Source organism: Olea europaea, unplaced genomic scaffold (genome assembly GCF_002742605.1).
Source record: "Olea europaea var. sylvestris unplaced genomic scaffold, O_europaea_v1 scaffold1656, whole genome shotgun sequence".
Classification (NCBI taxonomy): Eukaryota; Viridiplantae; Streptophyta; class Magnoliopsida; order Lamiales; family Oleaceae; genus Olea; species Olea europaea.
In genome coordinates, this window is record NW_019234221.1 from 277,951 (window position 1) to 298,257 (window position 20,307).

Consider the following 20,307-nt stretch of genomic DNA (forward strand, 5'->3'; position numbering starts at 1 on the left):
CTCTCTCTCTCTCTCTCTCTCTCTCTCCACTCACCTTCGTTCTTGATTACCTCTCTGCTACTATACTTTCATCGGATACACAATTTCTCTCTCCCATTTCTTGATTCCTAAATTATTTTCTTAATTTCCACAAGGAAAAAAATAAAATCTATCACTGAATTCCTACATCTTTGTGGGATTTAGGAAATGGAGAAAATTCTGATAGTGAAATTCTCAGTTCTTACCGTTTTTATGATATTATTAGCTTCAAAAAGTGAGTTCTTGGTAGCTGCAAATTCTACATGGGTGGGATCGAAGTATCAAATTGAATGCACAATGTGTTCTGCCTGTGATAATCCATGCAACACTCCGTCACCGCCGCTGTCAGCGCCACCATCTCCTTCACCACCACCGCCCTCACCGCCGCCACCTTCCACTACTATCAAGTGTCCTCCACCGCCGTCTCCTCCTAGCTCAGGCAGCTACTACAACTCCCCACCACCACCTTCACCTCCAGGTGGTGCCACTGGATATTATTACCCTCCACCCTACAAAAGCTACCCTTCAGGGCCAACGCCGCCCCCTCCAAATCCAGTTGTGCCCTACTTTCCGTACTACTACCATTCTCCGCCGCCACCTTCATCATCTCTGCAGCTAAAACATTCATTTTCTTTCTTAATTACTGTTTTTATCTCTTTCTGTCTCTTATAATCAACATAATCCTTTCTTAACTTTCTTGTTAGCAGGAAAAAATCGAAGAAAATGAAAATAAATTGTCAGATTCACAGATCCTTCTCAATTAAATTCAGGGAGTGAAGGAATTTTTCAATTCTCAGTTTCATCGTGCTTAGAAGTAAATTTTTAGCAGAAAAAGTGACCAAAAAAAAAGAGAAGAAGAAGAAGAAGCTTTTAAGTATGATTATCGTCCTACAAATGCACCCCTTTCGATCCATCAGAAGAAGAATTGAAGGCTTTCTCCAAGAAAATTTGAAGCTGATAATGCCTCAAGCAGTGGAATAATCTGTAAATTCTTGACAATTTATGTCTTTTCTTTCTTTCTTTCTTTTTCATGTCTATTATGTACAATCTATATATATATAAGCTTGGGATTATTATGAAGTGTCATTTTCTCATTATTTAAACATCCCTTTCTTTATAATCTGTGTTTTGCAAATTAATTTATATTATTAATAGCATTAATTTTGAATTTCAAGCACCTATAGTGGCTGCAATTTATTGTTAGGATCAAGCAGCAAAATTTTACTCTAGTTACCATTCTGTTGCAATCGTCTTACATTACTTGGGCATGAATACTGTTATATCTCTTCCTTGCTCGACCGGTTACATTTTTAGCATTGTTAGGTTCCGACTTTCAACTACGAACTTTCAAAAAGTTACGGTTTCGTGAAAAGATATATTTATAATTAATTTCAATAATTTTAATTGGTCATAAATTTTTTCTTATTGTCGCACTAGCATTTTCATTTTTTTTTTTTTTTGGGGTCATTTTTTATCTTTAATTTATACATTTGGTCATTAATGAATACGGTTTATGCCAAATACTGTGTCACATTTTTGCATTTCTTTTTTTTATTTAAAAAATGAGGGGCGAATTTTTTCTTTTCTTTTCTTTTTAAACTTTTTTAACATCCCTTCTTTTTTTTTTTTAATGAAAATTTCTCTAAAAACAAGATGGATAATTAATTAAAGGATATAAATAACAATGCATTGAAAAGAAAACTAGTAAAAAGCGATAGAACAAGATGAAAAGAGTTTATTTGAACCCTATTTTTATTGAAGAAAACATTTTAAAATAATAGATTAATAGAGAATGTGTGATTAAAAAAATAATTTTTTTTTGAATTTCATATAATATTATTTTATTAAAAAATATGTAATTAAAAAAAAGAGAAAAATATATTTTAAAAATAATGATATGATCAAACAAGAATAAATATATAATCACCATTCATAAAAATAAGGGAAAATTGTAGCAGCGGTTCCTAACCATTTCATTTTTTACTGATTTTATCATAACTTTCATTTTGTATCAAGATTTTTAACCTTTCATAAATATGCATCTGAGGTCCATTTGGACGAAAATCCTCTAAAACACCGTCAGTTGACCTAGAAAGTTCTTTGAACTATTTGCTCAACGATTTTATTGGATGTGAATACCTTTTTGGACGATTTTATTAAATATTGATTCCTTATTTTTGCCGTTCAACTAACGGTGTTTTGAATGATTTCCATCCAAATAAACTTTAATTGCATATTTATAAAATGTTAGAAATTTCTATTGACACAATGAAGGTTAAAATAAGGTCTATAAAAAATAAAAAGATTAAAGACCGTTGTTACAATTTTCTCTAAAAAATAAGGACAGCACTGTGTGTACAAAGGGATGACTTCACATGGAGCCCAATTTTTGGCAATATTTAATTTACATGAGTCTCACCTTTCATGTGACTATCTGTATAATTTCTGCACAGATATTTACTGTACAAATGGTGTTTTTTTCTAAAAATAAATACAGTAGTTTACGTAGGGCAGTCCAACCTTCAACTGTAAACGACAAATATGCACGTCAGACACGTATACTAAATTATGAACATGCACGTGTCACGGACAATCTTATTTTCCATGCATGGCATGTGAAGTTGAAGCTTATAGAAGAATCTAGAAAAGTACGATCTTCTGAACGTGGACTGACTCGATTGGTCCTTTCTCGCTCGTTTACATTCCTTTATCTAGGCTGTATAATAGTACAACACGTTACGCTGGTCAGCTTATGAAGATCATCTTCAATGAATTGTTAATGCATTCCATGAATTGCTATTTAGGCGAATTTACCATTCTTTCAGTGAAAAATTCACCTAAAATTTGAACAGGAAATATATATACCTGTTTGTTTCTCATTTTTGAAATAAGAAAAACATAACCATTACGAACCCTACACATGAGATAGAAATTCAAATTTAATAACTTGATATGATGAATAACGATCATATTTTTCATTTTAATGCGAAAAGAATTAGAACCAAATAAGGATACATATATATTGATGAGTCACTCTATCTAGATAAATGTCTTTAAAATCTAAGACTTCCAAAAACAATACCTATTTTAACGTGTCAGCAAACTTGACGAGTTATTTTCAACTAGCATTGAAGAGATGTTTTTATAAAATACCCTTTATTCCATTTACATATGACAAATTTTAAAAACAATTCATATTTGTATTTGCATTGAAGACGTTCTTAGAAACGATTTTTTCAACACATTGCCTATTTTTGCATATATTACAGATTTATTTTAAGCAATTCACGTTAACATTGAAGATACTCTTAGATAGAGCAAATTCAACACATCTTGCCTTTACTGACCGGTCTAACCCTTATGATACATCTAGAACTTGCACAAAGCCGGAGAATGAAACCAGGGATCGCATATTAACCGCATAACTCATCGGAACCGACCAAAGCTTTTGTATACTTAGAAACTAATAGCTAAAAATCTCATAACAATCTTTATAAATAAAGCGAACCAGCAAGTTGCCTCTTAAGGCAACGCAATTATTGACCCAGCACGACCTGCATTTCCCTGCGAAGGAACCTAGAAACGATTTCATTACATAGCTATAAATTTCGGGAGGGGTTCACTATGCTACTAAGACAAACAAATGATAATAGAACTGAACTCTTGCTTTCATCTCCCATAACACAAGCAACCAATTTAAGGTCATTGACATATGAACTTAGCAACAGAAAAACAATACCGTTGGGCTCAGACGACAAAAGACAAACAAATAGACGACACTCGCATTTAGGTTAAAAAAAAAAAACCTTGTTCAATTGACAATCATTTCCTGACTTCCCCAACTACTCGACCATACAGGGGAATGAACTAAACAAGACCACCCTTACCAGCCATCTCCATCAACGATGAAAATTGCCCTCCACCCCCCACCTCCTCCAAAGAAAAACCCCATCCCCTTTTTTATTGACCACTATAGCATCAAACGACCAGACTGGGCACCTCCTTAACCACAACAGAGTCTGCACAGGACTAGCAGACTCGGTAAGGTGCTCTGACCCGACTTGACCCCGACTTAGACACAACCAGACCTTCACTTGACTCAACCTGAAGAACTGACCCATCAACCAAACTGAATGACCTGAAAATTTACCAGGGAATTAGTGCTCGGAAATTTCGCTGCATGAAACAACATTGGTTTGGGACATCAAACAGCCCATTAACTCAAAGTTGAATGACAGATGTGGTGCACATCTATGTTTGCTTATATTCCAAATTACCAATAGAAAATGATTTTGAGCATGTTTGGCTAAGCTCAATAGAGTAGAGTAACTTTCGGTTTCCAAATATGTTGAAATAGGTAATCTTTCTAACTAAAAGTAAAAATGTTATTTATTTTGAAAGTAACACTTGCCTTAATTGTCAAAAGAGCATCCTTGCGGTGGCTTACAAGGTGCTGCTTATGAGCCCAAGTAATTTGCTTATTATAGAAACACGTAACTAGCTTGCTTATTTCCAACTCTGAGAAATATTTAAAAAATAATAATACTTATCTCAAAACTTACTTATTTACTTGTAAACTTATATGTTAACTTTTCAATGTTAGCCAAATATGCTCTAATTATCTAATGTAGAGTTTGAGATATTTCACCAATGCAGGTATATATGTATAAGAGAGGAAAGGGAGAGATCAAAGACCAGAATACAAACCTTCAGCTAAAATTGAATCCACCAGGTGGAAGTTGAACATTGTTTTCCCCAAAGTTGAATCCAGACTGAGCCCCATCAGCAGCAGGAAGTGATTCATCCTCTTCTTCCAGCCAATATGTCTCCAGTATTTTCACCGACTTCTCATAAATTTCATTGTTGTCATGGCTCTGCAGGTTTTCGATCTTTTCTAAGCCCTCGACCTCATCTATCAACTGGGCAAAATAATTTACATCTCCCGTGTTGGTCTTTTCTGCTTCCCCAACTTTCAATATGTTTTCTAGTCCTTCTAGACAAACAGTGACAATCCTCGGATCAGGGCACACAAGAAGATCACATAAAGGCTTTATACAATTCTGAGAGACCAAGTACCTACAACCAACAAGGCAGCGTTTGGAGTCGAACAAACGAAGGGAAAGTATTGGTCAATCAATGAAAAAGATAAGGAAAATAGTTACTTAATTTGCTCATTGTTTCCACCAGAAGTGGCATTTGAAATAGCCCATGCAGCCTCTTTCTTTATCTCAAATTCAGCAGTCTGAAGCAGATTGACTAGAGGACCAATTAAACCAGCAGCAATTACAGCCTACCATTCCAAAGAATATTTGTTAAGTAACAAGTGTGATCAATACCAAAGATCGCAGAAAAGGAACCGCAGGATGCAAGTCACCAACACATGGGAATCCAACAGATAGAAATGATCGAGTATATCACCAAATAAAGAACTAAGAAAATTAATGTATGCTGGTTGACTCCTTTCAACATAATCAACTGAAAGATGTCATGGGGGATGAAAATTTGAGAGTGTGCAGTATAATCATAATCATCACTATTTCATGTCAAACAAAAGAAAGATGTTCTCAATCTATGTTCAGAAGTAAATGAACGGAAACAAATTCATAATTTCCTGAGGAAAAAAATAACAAAGAAGAATCCTATAATTAAGATCAGAAACATTAAATTGCTAAGCTTCAGATATATGCCTGTATTTGTTCTCTATTTCCAGCAGTAATATTCGAAATTGCCCAGCAAGCTTCTTTCTTAATGCTCTTTTTATGGTGGTGAGTCAACAGGCTCGACAGGCAAGGAAGTGCACCATGATCAATTACACACTGGAGCAAAACAACAGTACGAGTCAATGAGTTAATATTTTCCACCTCATTCCTTAAAAATGGGCATATTTTCTTTGCATACTGGATATAATAATTATTTTCAATAAATTAGCAGTTGAAACTCGTACTTGAGTTTGAAGATCATCTCCAGTCACAATATTTCCAACTGTGCGCAGTGCGGGAATAAGAACAGAAGGAGATGGGTGGCTGAAACACACGAATATATAAGTGCTTCAAAATTCAACAAATTTGAGAAAAGATTAGTGGTCAACAAATATGAAAAATGACACTCACAGGAGGAGCTCGACGAGCCGTGGGCAGACACCTGCCTCTATCACTGCTTGAATTTTGTCATTTGTCCCATCAGATAGGTATGAGAGAGCCCAGCATGCATCCGTAAGCACCTCTTCATCATTCGAGTGAACAAGACGCTGAAGAACTGGAAGTGCAGCTCGTACCTAAAGAATCCAACAGAAAAGATTATTTAGCATATAAGCAGAAGTTGCTCAATGCAGAAACAAAACAAACCCATGGCTAACCTGATCAAATGGAGGCTGTGGCTTGCCTCTGCAGAAGTTCGAGAGTGTCCATGTGGCATTTCTCAGCATTGAAAGCTTGGCATGCTCATTCAGCTGAGCCAGCAAAGGAATCAAAGCTCCATGGCCAAGGACAAGGTCACGACATCTAGGAGAGTCACCAGCAACATTACCTAATGCCCACACAGCCTACCATTAAGACCAAAATAAAAGGACATATGCAGTTAGTCAAAGTTATTATACATTGTGGAAGATAAATGATACTCAATCGGTCAAATGCTTTATCTATTGTAGCTGAAAAATCATGACTTAGTATATTCAAAATTTGGAAAAGATCCAAACCATTTACCTGCTCACGAACATCATCACTCGGAGAACCCAGAAGCCTTACAAAAATTGGGACTGCGCCATGATCAATAACCACCCTGGTGTTCTCCGAGGTTCCAGACGCAATGTTTGTAAGTGCCCAAGCAGCCTCAAACTGTGCAAAGTTCACAAAAAAGAAAATTACACACTACAATATAAACCAAACATGTAAGAAGGAAATAAAAATCAGATAATACAACTCGCACCTGAAGCTGGGGAAAATCCTCCCTAGTAAGGAACTCAACAAAGCGTGGAACAACACCGGACTGTATTACTTCCTCAATAGGAGGGCTTCGTTCTGTTAATTTGATCCAGACAGACATTACAAGTGGTCATCAGGAAACCTTTAAAGGACAAGTATCAATAAAATGAATGACAAGCCACACCTATCGAAAGCAATTTACGAAACTGAGTAGTTGCTTCCAGCTGCAAATTACTATCATTTGACAAAATCCCAGTAGTCATAGAAGGAAGACTCTCCAACTGCAAACCAATCAAACCATTTATTGCTATTCAAACAACATCATTATTCAACTCCTATTCATTAAAACAGAAAACCAAAAAGCAATCCCCCCCCCCCCCCCCCAAAAACAAAAAAACCCCCCCCCCCCCCCCCCAAATCAATCTCCAATATTTAACGTAAACCCAGACCAAACCTTTTAAAAATCCCAAATTTCAATCCCTGAATCGCCCATATAGTAGTAATATTCTAACAACCTGCTCTAGCCCTCCATTTTCACAGGAAAGCTCAAAACTTCCTCACAAATCATAAACTGTATACACAATTTCCCGGCCCCCATCAATCGCCAATAAACCAGACCTAACCTTTCAAGAATCTCAAATTTCAAATTCATCAATCACACATAGAGTTCTAATAAACCTGCTCTAGCAGGCGAAACTTCACTGACGATTAGTAACTAATACTGTCAATGATCAACTATAAATTCCACTATATACTACACTTACACAAAAGCACATACAGATATTATACTAATATTAGAATAGATGATTAACGACCAAAACTAGAAAAACAAAACCTTCTTTTCGACCGCAGACTGAAGAGAAGTGGAGAACTGCTGCTGCTGTAATTGAAGGCCTTCGCGGCGCTTTTTGAGTAAGCTTTCCTCGCGCTTGCTCTTGCGGATCTCCACCATGTTGTCCTCCCTCCGCCGCCTCCCTTCCTCCGCATCCACCGCCACTTTGTACCTGTTCCGCCGCACCTCCGTCCTTGCGCTTGGCCTCAACGACATCGTTTCTTTTGTCTAAGTTATTTTCCCTTTGAATAAAACCCTAGTGTATTAAATACATATACACTATTCAAAACTTCGATTGATCAATTATAATCAACAAACAAAAATCCTGAATATACACACAAATACCTTGAATACTAGAGAAGGGAGAAATGGAGAAGAAAGATGCTGAAGGGTTTTCTTAAAGCGAAAGTTTTCAAAAGGACCTATCTTGAAAATGTTTAAACTGGAAATTAACCCTCTATTGATTAGTCTTTTCTAAAAGGACTTTTTGAATATGTTGAATAATTATTTTATTAAAAATAACCATTTCGAGGAAAAAGATATCAAATCTAGCCTCACTAGTAACCACGGTGACCACCAAGTCTAAAGCATTAAGCATGGTTGGCTAGGGCTAGTGTAAAAGTAAAGCCTCCGTTTGACCCCAATTTTTCGAAAATGAAAATAGGTGAAATAGTGTTTTTTATTTAAATGAGTGATTGAAAATGAAGGAAAAATTTTCGATTTACGTGTAATATTATTTGATGAAAAATTGTGTAGTTAAAAATAAGAGAGATAAAAATAGAATGTAATGAAATAAAATTTAACAGGGCCAAACGGGGGCAAATTTACTTATAAATGACATATAATTGAGCTTTAAACATTATTTTTAAGGTCCCATTTTATTCTCATTTTTGGAAGAATGAGAATGAAAAATATAGTCGTTATGGGACTCACATAAGAAATAGAAAGTCAAATATGGTGGCTTGATGTGATGGATAACGGTTATATTTTCATTTTTATAGTCAAAGAATGAGAATAAAACAGGGGCTAAGGGCCCATTTGGTATCCATTTTTTTTCAAAATACATTTTCTCTCTCTTCTTTTCAACCACACATTTTTCATTAAAATAATATTACGCGTAAATAAAAAAATTTCCCTATTTTTCAACCACACATTTCCTATCAATTTACTATTCCAAAATGTGTTTTTAAATAAAAATGGTTCCCAAACAGCTTCTAAATAACTTTTTTTTTTTTCATTTTAGACTTTATTGAAACTACTGACAAAAGTGAGAGCAAAATTTATAAAATATATTAGAAACGGATATTGTTTTGTTTATATGAGAAAAATGTACCTAATAGTTAAATACCTTTTTGAGCCCCATTATTTTCTAATAATTCATTTTTTTGAATAATAGATTGATGGAGAATGTATAGTTAAAAAATAATAAATTTTTTTGAATTTACATATAATATTATTTTATTATAAATGTGTGATTAAAAAGTGGAAAGAGAAAAAAGTAGTTTTTAAAAGAATGAGAATCAAACAAGGACTAAACTTTCAAGATGAAACTCCATATTAGAACATGTGGTATCTGAGTGATGTTGTGGAACTTATTAATGTATGGTACAAGATCAATCTCCATTACAATTGATGTTGATGATTCTCCAATTCGTTCTCGAAACGGTTCAAAAAATTGCAAGCAAAAAATCTAAATATCATAGATATGGATATTGTTTATAATAAAATTGGGCTTAAAATTTAACCAATTTTGGTTCTCATTATTTTCAAAAATTTATTTTTTTTTCAAAATCCATTTTTAACCATATATTCTCCAATAAAATAATTTTACATGTAAATTGAAAATTTTTCTTTATTTTTTAATTACACATTTTTTAAAAAATCATTATTCTAAAATACATTTTTTTACCAAAAAAATAGAACTCAAACAAGAGCTTAAACTCCCAAGATGAAACTCCAAATCTAAATTGGTATCAAAGTCATAATGAAATTTATTTTTGTAGACGTACAAGATAAATCTATAGTAGCAATTGGATGAAGTTGGTGATAAAAATAATATATATATTTGTCAACACATAAAGGAACGTATTAAAAATAATATTCAAATAATATATCAAACTTCTCTTAAAAAGGGGAAGTAGTTGCTACTGTAGAAGGAATAGTAAACTAATCCCAAGTTACTGTACAAGAGAAAAAATGACATCATTTTTAATTTTTTTTAACTTTTCCATTCTCCATTTTCATACATTATGGCCATGCCTTTTCTAATATCTAGAGATGCAATATCTACAATAATATTTAATCCTATTCTTTTATCCCATCCCAATTTTAACAACTTCAAAATTATTTCAATTTCAACACGTAACCATCGTTTCCATTTCTCTTTCTCCTCCCTACAATCTTCTGTTTCTCCATTTTTCACACAAAAATCAGAGACTACAAGCAAACCATTTTTCACGGAACACCGGAGGCGCAAAACAGGATTTCATTTTTATTACTTTTCTGAGGTGCTCTTCCTACAATTTTGCCTTTTTTTATTTTTATTTTTTTACGAATTTCTCTTGCTTTAACCCTAATCTCTCTCTCTCTCGATAGTAGGAAAAAATACAAACAATTTGCAAGAATTGAGACATGTACCGGTAAGTATACTTCTCACACCTTCAATTTCTTACTCTTATGTATGTTTCTTCTTATTTTCAAGTTGTGTTGTTGAATGATCGATTTTTCCCCATTTTTTTTCGATCTTTTAAGAGATCTGACCCAAATCAAAGCAAAAAACCTTTGGTAGGTGTTTCCCTATATAAGTTTGAGCTTCAGATTTTGTGTAATTTGGTTATAAATTGGGTTTTAGACTGAGCTTGGTTTCATTACATATTATGATCAAAATGTGCTTCAAAATGGTGATATTTTGAAGCTATCCTGAAATCTTCATTTTCTTCTTTTTGTTTATGGTTGTTTCATTTCCTTCAACCTATATTTTTTATGTTTGATCTTTTTCTCTCTATCTTTGTTCCAAGTTTAACGTAACCTCCCCAAAAAAGTGGAAATTTTGCCTAGAAATTGGTAATTGGCTCTCAACTTGTAACTCTAATTTTCGCTGACGATGGCCCCCTTGGTGGGCCTGCTTGTCATTCGATAATGGGGTTTGGATAGATCAGAGTCTCAACTTGAAGCCCAGTTTTAAAGAAATTGTGGATAATGTTTACAAGGCAGCTTCTAATCATGTTGATTTTCAAACTAAGGTTAGTTTAATTTCTATTTTCAATAATAAAACTCATTAACCTGTTTATTGTTGATTAAGGTTGGAATGTCTCCTTGTAACATTTTTTGCTTATTATTGGTGTCAGGAGGTGGTTTGTATGCTGTCAAATTTCATTTTTTTTAATCGAGACTCTATTGTGTATGTTTCTAAAATTCAATTTGATGGTTTTGACACAATTAATATGATTACTTTTGGGCAAAATAGGTGACAAAATTTTCAAAACTAATTTCAAAAATTATTACAATTGGTCAATTTCATCCATTTTTAATTAGTTTGGTTAATGAGAAAGCTGTTTCTTGCAATTGAATTGTTGAACTTAAAATTTATTGCAATTGGTTGTTTTATCCATTGTTTTTTAATTTTGTTAAGGGAAAGCTGGAGTGGATGTCTAGTATTACTAATGAAAAATGAATTTAGTTCAATTAGTTAAACTACTTTTGCTCGTTTCTATAAATTGTTTGTGAACACTCTTTTTATTTACACATTTTGAGGAACCACTCATTTCTATCCATTTGTAATTTGAACTGTTTAAAAACCTAAACACATTATTATGTAAATAAACACAAGCAAGTTTAGCTGGGGGAATTTGAGCTTGAATTAAATATAGATTTTGGAATTCCGTTGACAAACTTGTTTGGTCCGAGTCAGTATTTCTCAAAGAACGATTTGTTCATTGTATGAATTTTTCCAAGTTTCAATGGAATTGAGTTTGATCTTGGCTATTCAATAAATCTTGGTTATTAAGTTGCAATTAACTTGAACTTCATGTTAAATATCTTCTCTGATGATGAATAAAAATGGTTCGACTTCTTCTTAAAGCAAAAAATTTGACTTCTCTGATGACAGACAAAAACAAAAAAATTTGACTTCTCTGATGAAATTACTGGGGTACTGCTATTCATCGGGCACGTTCTTAATCATCTTCTTGGCTAATCGAATGTACCAAACTAGACTATTACATATACATAGTCTTATACGATCGATTGAGGTTTGTATTTTTCTAATTCCGAAAGCTTCAACTAGCTGTGCTTATGATACTGTATTTGTTGCCTGTCATCCAGTTTCTCTTATTTTTGTAAAGGTGGTTCCATGCATACACTTGACTATTATGTGCTCTCTATTATTTTTATATGAGCATTTTTTAAGACTGATCAACATATTTCTTTTCTTAAATTCATTTCATCTTGAAACTGGAATATTGATTGCTAGAATGCCCTTTACATTGATGTGAAGTCAGGACTTAATAACGCTTTGGCTTTCACGTCTGTTGAGGAATTCAATAAAGCAACACTGTATGTTTTAGTTCAAAAAGTGTTGGGAGATTATAAATTTTTTGCTCCATTGGAAGGGCCTTCATTTCACTATGCTAACAAAATTGAGTTAATCATTTGCTTTCTCTACTCTACATGGGCATAGATTACTTTTCTGATGAGAATTAAATTAGAAAAGCCCATATTGATAGTAGAATGAGCGCTTAAATTATATATAACATATATTAGACTTTTTAAATGTGTTTAAACGTTAGTAATTTATTGAAGCACCAAATTTATAGCCACGAATAAGCATATCTAAGATCGTTTCAAAGTTGCCCTCCAAATCTGTGCTTCATTGTATGTTAGTTAGCAAATCATAAGACAATGTATTTTTAAACTGTTAATTACCGATGTATCTTCTATCTTTACTCCCCTTTTTGGGATTTTTTTTATGATCAATGTTGCTAATGAAATGTTATTTATTTGCATTGCAGATTTTGTTGGTTTCTTTCAGTGATGCCATATTTATTTCAGGTTTAATAAACTTTTAGATTCAAACTCATTTTCCTAATTCTGTGGCCTCGATTTGATTATATTTATAGTGGTAATTGGGAAATAAGTTGAAGAAAAAATATTTCTTCTCTGTATTCCTATTATGGTTGACAATTTCACTTGTTTACTGGTCAGGATTTACTATTTGAATAAGGGTAATTATAAATATATATTTTGCCATTTACTATTGTGATGTCTTTGAAGTTTATTTGACCAAAAGGTATTGAAAATGGTTGCTTTGTGAAAGCTTAATGTTAGTTAAATTGGTCGGACCTTGTGTACAATAATTTGATTTTTGATTATATGCTGGTTTATGGACTCAATGGGTCATTTTGTCTCTATGTTGCCCACTGTTTTGGTGTCACAAGGCAGGAGCGAGACAAGACTGCCGTAAGTATTATTTATTTACTTCTTATCAAATCAGTTTTTATTTAGTTATTTTTGGATGGAAACAAGTTAGTAGCCTATTTTAGATTGTCAAGTAAAACTTTATGACAAAATCTGGTTATATCCTAATCATTAAACTTAATGAATTTTGTTCTTATTAATAGGATACAGAGAATGATTTACCTCTAGCCTCGGAGAAAGAGGGACTTGATAGCATTTGTAAGAAGCAAGTAGTTAAAATTGAGCATCTAAACCAACTGGTAATAGAATATTTTCCTGTTATAAACTGTTTGAACTATAACTGTGTTTTAAATTGGTCTAACATGTAAATTTGGTCTAACATTTATACGATAAAAATGATTATGACTTGATAGGTCTATTTATATATTATTTGTCTCCCAAAATTTAAAAAACATGTCACGTTCTTTCAAAAGAATAAGCATTTTTGTCAAATTAGATAGACAACTCTAAATGAGCAGGTCAAACCTTGATATTTCCATTTAAGCATCGCCAAAGATTCATTTAAGGTACATTTAACCCAAACCAATGAAAAATAACTTGAATTCAAAACCCCATATAAAAAAATTAAAATTCACAAACATAATTGCAATTGACATTTTCATTCTTCATTGCGAAGAAGCTTGAAGATATTGTCTTCAAGGGGAGGTTCTCATCATTTTCATAACAAAAACTAATCTATGATCTTGGCAAGAGCCGACTGAACAGATCATTTTCTACATCTGTTTAACAATCTGATGTGATTCCATTCTACCTGCTTCCTAAAATGCCGCATGGGCTGAAAAAGGTCAAGACTGATTACAAAAGGAATCTGAATATTAACGCTGTGATCTACCTGGATTAATATGAAGTTGCCTCTTGTTCCTGAATGTACAAATGTCTTGAAGCTTAGGTATATTGCACAAATGACCGCCACTGAAGCAAGGAAAGAAGCTTCTGCTGCAGAAAGTTACATTGATCTCTAAGGTATTATATTCTTCTGTTTTGGTGTAGGAATCTTATGTATTCTTTCTTTTTGGAAGGAAAAAAGTTATTTTCGATGACCTTTTAGATTTCATATGCACAAGTTGTCCAAGTTTTAATGTTGTGTTGTTGAATTGGTGTTAATCCTTTGATTTTCTCTCCTGCCTTTGTAAGAAGTTTCCTTCAAATTTCACAGAGGGTGGGAAATTTTCCACAAAAATGGACCCTAGGGACCTAAAGAAGGAGAAGTCCTACAAAGGTTACTTAGTGAGAGAAGGGGAATCTTTTTGATGGGGTCATTAGGACAAGGTTAGAACAAATATGTTTTTAATTGCTTTTGATTTAGTCACTTTTCAAGATTTTCTCTTGCTCAAACAAATGTTATCTTTCTGGTGTATAAATTCCCGATTACATTTTAACACTATCCAGTTTGCATGTCATGAAAGAATTTCTTGTCAATGCCTGCCTATGATGTCAACATTTTATATTTGTACTATAGGTTTCATCTATGAATAGCAACAATGCTTTTATTTTTCACTCATGCGACAATCTTTATCTGTAATAAGGTCTTGTTTCCATTTTTTGCAACTATTGACTTTCCTGGTATCATCTTTATTTTATTCTGAAACCATTAAGTTTCATTGGATTGACTTCTGTGGCTTTACTATTGGCTTATTATTTCTTGACATCATTTGTGTCCTGCAGTCTTTGCAACTCTATGTGATATTGAGAGCCTGTTTGGGAGTGATTTTGAGAATTAATTTTTTGACCGTTATGAGAAAAGTGGGATTCACCTGTGAGAGAAAAAGTCAAATATGACGGCTGGAATAGTGAAATAACGGTCAAAAAATCAATTTTTTTGGAGAAAAAATCGCTCCCAAACAGGCTCTGAATGTCTTTTGTTTTGATGAGTATGTTTTAAGTGTCAAAAATATTTTTTTTAGAGTTTGGAAATGGAGAACATAAATTAGAGCAATACTACCACACTGGCTTACATATTGTTTACTTAGGAAGTTAGGATAAAGGTTATATTATAGTTTCAAATGTGTGACCTTTTTAATTATAATATGCTTTTTGTTGCCTGATGGAGACTTAAGAAAAAGAAGTTTGGAAGAGTAATTTTTTGTAATATGTGGTTTATAGCCTGTGGGGTTTTCAAAGATTTCTTGATTTGTTATTTACGAGATTATTTTATTTTATTTTTGGAAGAAATGAACAAATTCGTAGATTTACACTATTCTTTATTGTAAAATCGCTGTTGCATTTGAAATCTTCATCGAGATTATGTGCAAAAGTATGATGGAAGAAATCTTCATGTTGTAGGACCCAGATATGCAACTCAATGAAGTCATAAGAACTGAGATTGAAGAAGAAGTGCTCTTCTACCTAAAAATGACACCAAAACAACAGAGTCCACCTGAACATCTATACGAAATAATCTTCATATTCGATTCTTCAACAACAACCACTTATGTTAACTCTTCAAAAACAATCAGTCAATTGGATTATTCACTTGCAATGGATGATAACAACAATTCAACCGGGATCAACAATAATTTAAACAAAATAACCACAAAAGGCAAAACCAAAACGTAATTAATAGATATTTTAGTGGCCCTTGTTTCCCTTCAAAATCATTTTTATTGATCTTTTTTATTGCCATTTTTATACTAATGCAACATCATGTCAAGGCTAGATAGAAATTATGGACTGGTGGGTCAGATTTTCCAGTAAAATTCAGCAATCATACACTGGAGTGGTGATAAGCAGCCCCCACAGCTTGAGCTTGTTGGGCACTCAATTGTAAGAATGCTTCAATGGGAACTTAAAACTAAGTCAAGTGTAGCTCACTTCCAATGTCATGATAGTTTTATTGAAGTTCGTGTTCTTATCATGTAAAACATTTCTTTATGTTTTTGAGCTCCTTTTCAAGCTATGCTATGGATCTCTACAATCCGTATGGAGGAATGATGGCAGCTTATGGCCAGCTTTCGGTATGTGCATGAGTGGTAACTTGTGTTTTAAATGCAGTGGTTCATTTCTTATTTTCTTCTTTTCATTATTAAATTGTCACAAGAGAAGTATGTACTTTCTTACAGGTGGGGAGTATGGTTGCCCAGCTTCTTGTTTCCATTGTTGTTTAATATAGTTAGCCCTTCTTTTTGGGAGAATTTCATAATACGTTGTACTTTAGGTTGAGGGATTATAAAAAGACGTCATCGTAGCATAGAGCAGCACATTAAGTAAGGCTCAGAAATGGGCACTGGTGTGCGGAGTTATCTTCGCTAGACTACTTCAACCGGACACGCTTGCTATAAAAGTTGATTGCACAAATTGGATTAAAACGTGTGAAGAAAGCTGTAAAGAAGACTACTGAAAATGATAACAAATTTCATTTATTGAAGGGTAGAAAAACTGAATAATAATACTAGAGAGGGGAAAAAACTTAGACAAAATCTCGGCAGTTCTTTGAAAACTCAATACCCCTAGTACTATTCTTGAGACAAAAATGCCAAATTACTTGGGTAGACAAAAATTCCTCTCATGCTCTTAATGTTTCATGTAAAGAAAATATGCATCAAACTAAAGTTTTTATGACGTTTCTTTATCTTTTGTGTTCTTTTTGCCTCTTAGAAAGAGGTTATTCTTACTTATTTCGATCCATAGTGGTGCTCAATTGAATTTTGTTGTCTAGATGTTGAGATTAATGTTTGTCCAGTATATGCGATGATTTGATTCATAATTTTGCTTACTGAATAGTTGCAATTATATAAACATAATATTGCTGGCTTAGTTTATGATATATAGGCTAAAATCAAACAATGTAAATCTTATACATGATGAGCAAGTATTGGAAGAGAGAAGAAAGGCACTGCTCGCTCTTAAGTCGAAGGAAAGGAAGGTCAATTTGGCAACGAACTAAAATCCATGCGACTTCTGTCCAACAAGAACGATGATGAAGTCTTTATCAAATTGGTGAGCCTATTGTTTCGTCAATGCTAAATTTAGTTGGGTCATGTAGAGTTTAAGTGCATTGATTTCATTGTTGTGAGGTTTTAAGAAGTTTTAACATGTTGCAAATTTTTTGTTATATGATCTCGAAATTGATATAAATAAGTTATATTTTCTTTATAATAATTTGTTTATTTTCAGCATCTCTTCTTCCATACAACTTGATATTTTCAATTAATAATTATATAAATTTCAAACAAAATTCCTAAACGCTGCTATCTTTGACTTTTTCAACAATATTTAAAACTCTACAATTTATACGCTAATAAAAACAGAATAAATACAAAACTCGTGCAACGCACGTGATAACGACTAGTAATAGAAGAGATTTGATGTGATGGAGCAAGTGGTTCGAGGAAGATACACAAACTAGCTATCGTTTACGGGAAGTAGAGAAAATGCGTGACACTTCCTTAAATAAGAGATCGTTGAGAAAGTGTGAACAAAAGTCACATGTCAACCAAACATAAAGATAAGCTCAAGTTCATAAAAGAAATTGACTCCTAATAAATTATTTTAAAAATAAAACCTCAAGTCTCAACCTAAACTCTTCAACAAAATTCCTCAATCAAAATATCTTTTTCTACCCAAAACTCTCGACAAAGTGCCTCAATGACATGGTTTAATTATATGTAAGTGTATTTCAAGTACTTAGAAATATAACTAATATCAAGAGTCAACATATGTTTGGTCCTATCCACACATTTCGAGGATTCACAAACATTATTCACTTATTCTCTTTATTTATATCTATTTTAAATCAAAACCATTAATAAATACTTCCCAAATACGTTCTTATGTGGCAAAGCATGAATGTATTTGTAGAATAGGTATTTAAAATGAAAATTAGTAAAAATAACTTCTTCTTCTTTTTAATTTTTTTTTTTCCTTTCATTTCTCTCTAACTCGTTAATTGGAAAGTTGAGTGAAGAGAGATGATACAGATAAAAATAACAATGAAGATGCAACTGTGAAGATGATGATGCCAATAATTTCACATTACACAATATCAAAATAGCTGTTAATTATGAACGTACACTAAGCAAAACTGTCGTCCACAACAATTTTAACAGTCCAATTTACTATTAAAATTTAATTGAAGGTGAAATTAAATAAAAATGTTTGCAAAAGTAGAAATAAGACCTTTCTTAATTTATGAAAATGTGTGTTGAGTTGCAGTTTAATATTTACAAATTAATAACATTATTTATCATTTTAATGTTCCAAAATTCTAAAGGCAAATAAGGCTACTCGATGCAAAGATGGAATTAATACAAGAGAGCTATCAGAGAGTTACGTGTTCTAATATAAACAGCATCAATTTAACATAGTTGGTTTCGGCTTACTAAAATATCAATTACTGAACTCGGCTTCAATTGCTTGATTGCTACCGGGTATTTTCTCAAAGCCAAATGTATGACTTAATCTGAGTTACGATTCTCAACTGGGGTTGAATTCATGTTTTTAAGACATAGATCTATACATGGTGAATTTGACCGTCGCGTGGACCATCTCTTTGATTGTGCAATCTTGTGATATCTCATTATATAAATTCAAATCTTCAACCTAATGCAACCAATGGAAAAATCTAGTATTGTTGTAAGTGTAATCAGGGACGGATCTAGGATTGGATCCAAGACTGAGCTATGAAATTTCAAATCGAGCTGCTACGTGGAAAAAAAATTTACACATAAAAAACTAATTTTTTACCCAAAAAAAAATAAAATAAAGAATACCTTTAAAAAAAATTTGTTGGGTTTGAACCCCCCCCCCCTCCCCCCCAACAAATCCGTCCCTGAGTGTAGTAATGATATTCATGACGCTCCACATAGGTTAAAAGACCCAACATCCTTCTTAAAATTACTCATTTTTAATATAGACAAAAAAAATAAAATTAATTGAACATTTAAAGTCAAGTGAAGCTTTACACAAACTGCTTATATAGGCCGTGCCTATGTTTAATAATAAATTTATTATTATGAAATATATAGTATCCAAATCAGGAGGAAATTACTAGAGTTACATATTTAGTTAAAAATTGTTAACAGCATATATTTAAGGTTACATTTTGAAAAATAACAAAAAATTGTAAAATCTGCATATATCAGGTCATTATAAATAAAAAAAGAAAAATGAAATTTCTAGAAAGACAAAATTAAGTAACCGAAGTGATCGAAATTTACGGTCTTATAAGGTAACAAATATAGAGAAGATTAACTTGGGACTCATCTTAAAAAAGATGGGATTCTACCTCAACAATTTATTCTCTTGTCAAATGCTTGTCATGTTTACAATCTTCCTAGATAGGAATATAAAAAATATGGGATTTCATCAGGGGCGAACCCAGACAATTGGAAATGTGGAGTCAAAAATGAAAATGAAAATTTCTTTCGAACAACGTATCATTAACAACAACTGTGGGTTGAGTTGCTAAGGCCCGAGGGATGGTCGGCGATGGAAGGCTGATGGTGACCTCAACTGGCCAAGTCACGACTCATGGACAAAAATCTAGAAAGTTGGAAGAGCCAAGAGCAAGAGTCTGGGATTGGGACTGGGAGAAAAGGAAAAATTTGTCGTTTGCTGTTTGCACTTTGGGAAAAATTGTAAATGGACTGGGAATGGGTCAATGAGATTATATTTATGGTCTATGGATATAGACATTGGACCATAAGATATGGATATAGGATTTAGAATTTGGACTTTTTAAGCATTGGGTTAGGGAAATTAATTGGGTTGGTAGTTGGCTGTTAGCAAATATAGTAAAGGTAAGTTACGTTCTCAGGAAAAAAAAAAGAAAAATTACAAAAAAATTGTGAGGTCATTTGACTTCACATGATCCCATGTGGGTTCGCCCTGAATTTCATCTTAACAATTTATTCTTTCGTCAAATGCTTGACGAGTGTACAATCTTCCTAAATAGGAATATAAATACTTGATAATCGAACTTCTATTTTCTCTAATGCCATACTAGCCACTGCTTTAGAACTTGGCATGGGGTTCTGGTCCAGAAAAGATAAAGGATTAAAAGGTAGAACCAATACTAAAAAAAAAAAAAAAAAAAAAAAAAAAAAAAAAAAAAAAAAAAAGGGT

The 20,307-nt window shown here is 33.0% G+C and overlaps 2 protein-coding genes across 6 annotated transcripts; one reads left to right on the forward strand and one right to left on the reverse strand.

The window, feature by feature from the left end:
• Nucleotides 1-10: 10 nt before the first annotated feature.
• LOC111377440 (vegetative cell wall protein gp1-like) lies at nucleotides 11-867 on the forward strand. The gene has a single exon (XM_023000532.1). It carries the CDS (start codon nucleotides 187-189, stop codon nucleotides 688-690), a length of 504 nt encoding a protein of 167 aa, XP_022856300.1. The 5' UTR covers nucleotides 11-186; the 3' UTR covers nucleotides 691-867.
• Nucleotides 868-3,331: 2,464 nt separating this feature from the next.
• On the reverse strand, nucleotides 3,332-8,202 carry LOC111377441 (importin subunit alpha-2-like). 5 transcript variants are annotated; one of them, XM_023000534.1, is made up of 12 exons: nucleotides 8,116-8,202; nucleotides 7,774-8,026; nucleotides 7,123-7,219; nucleotides 6,943-7,034; nucleotides 6,720-6,851; nucleotides 6,374-6,559; nucleotides 6,129-6,292; nucleotides 5,963-6,041; nucleotides 5,706-5,834; nucleotides 5,181-5,308; nucleotides 4,726-5,094; nucleotides 3,663-4,156 (listed from the first exon to the last, which is right to left on the reverse strand). In XM_023000534.1, the coding sequence occupies exons 2-11, from the start codon at nucleotides 7,984-7,986 to the stop codon at nucleotides 4,728-4,730; spliced, it is 1,587 nt and encodes a 528-aa protein (XP_022856302.1). In that variant the 5' UTR covers nucleotides 7,987-8,026; nucleotides 8,116-8,202; the 3' UTR covers nucleotides 3,663-4,156; nucleotides 4,726-4,727. The 5 variants fall into 5 exon arrangements, with proteins under 5 accessions (XP_022856305.1, XP_022856304.1, XP_022856302.1 ...); XM_023000535.1 differs by having other exon boundaries at nucleotides 7,774-8,012; nucleotides 8,116-8,198; XM_023000537.1 differs by lacking the exons at nucleotides 3,663-4,156; nucleotides 8,116-8,202 and adding an exon at nucleotides 3,332-3,582 and having other exon boundaries at nucleotides 7,774-8,097.
• Between the last annotated feature and the right edge of the window lie 12,105 nt (nucleotides 8,203-20,307).

What these genes read in the sequence shown, in the direction of transcription:
- LOC111377440 (XM_023000532.1), top strand. Translation starts at nt 187, where the DNA reads ATGGAGAAAATTCTGATAGTGAAATTCTCAGTTCTTACCGTTTTTATG.
- LOC111377441 (XM_023000537.1), bottom strand. Translation starts at nt 7,986, where the DNA reads ATGTCGTTGAGGCCAAGCGCAAGGACGGAGGTGCGGCGGAACAGGTAC. An exon ending in AGTCTGCGGTCGAAAAGAAG is followed by an intron (nt 7,220 to 7,773) that starts GTTTTGTTTTTC and finishes ATTGGTTTGCAG; the next exon opens with TTGGAGAGTCTTCCTTCTAT. An exon ending in AGGATTTTCCCCAGCTTCAG is followed by an intron (nt 6,852 to 6,942) that starts GTGCGAGTTGTA and finishes AACTTTGCACAG; the next exon opens with TTTGAGGCTGCTTGGGCACT.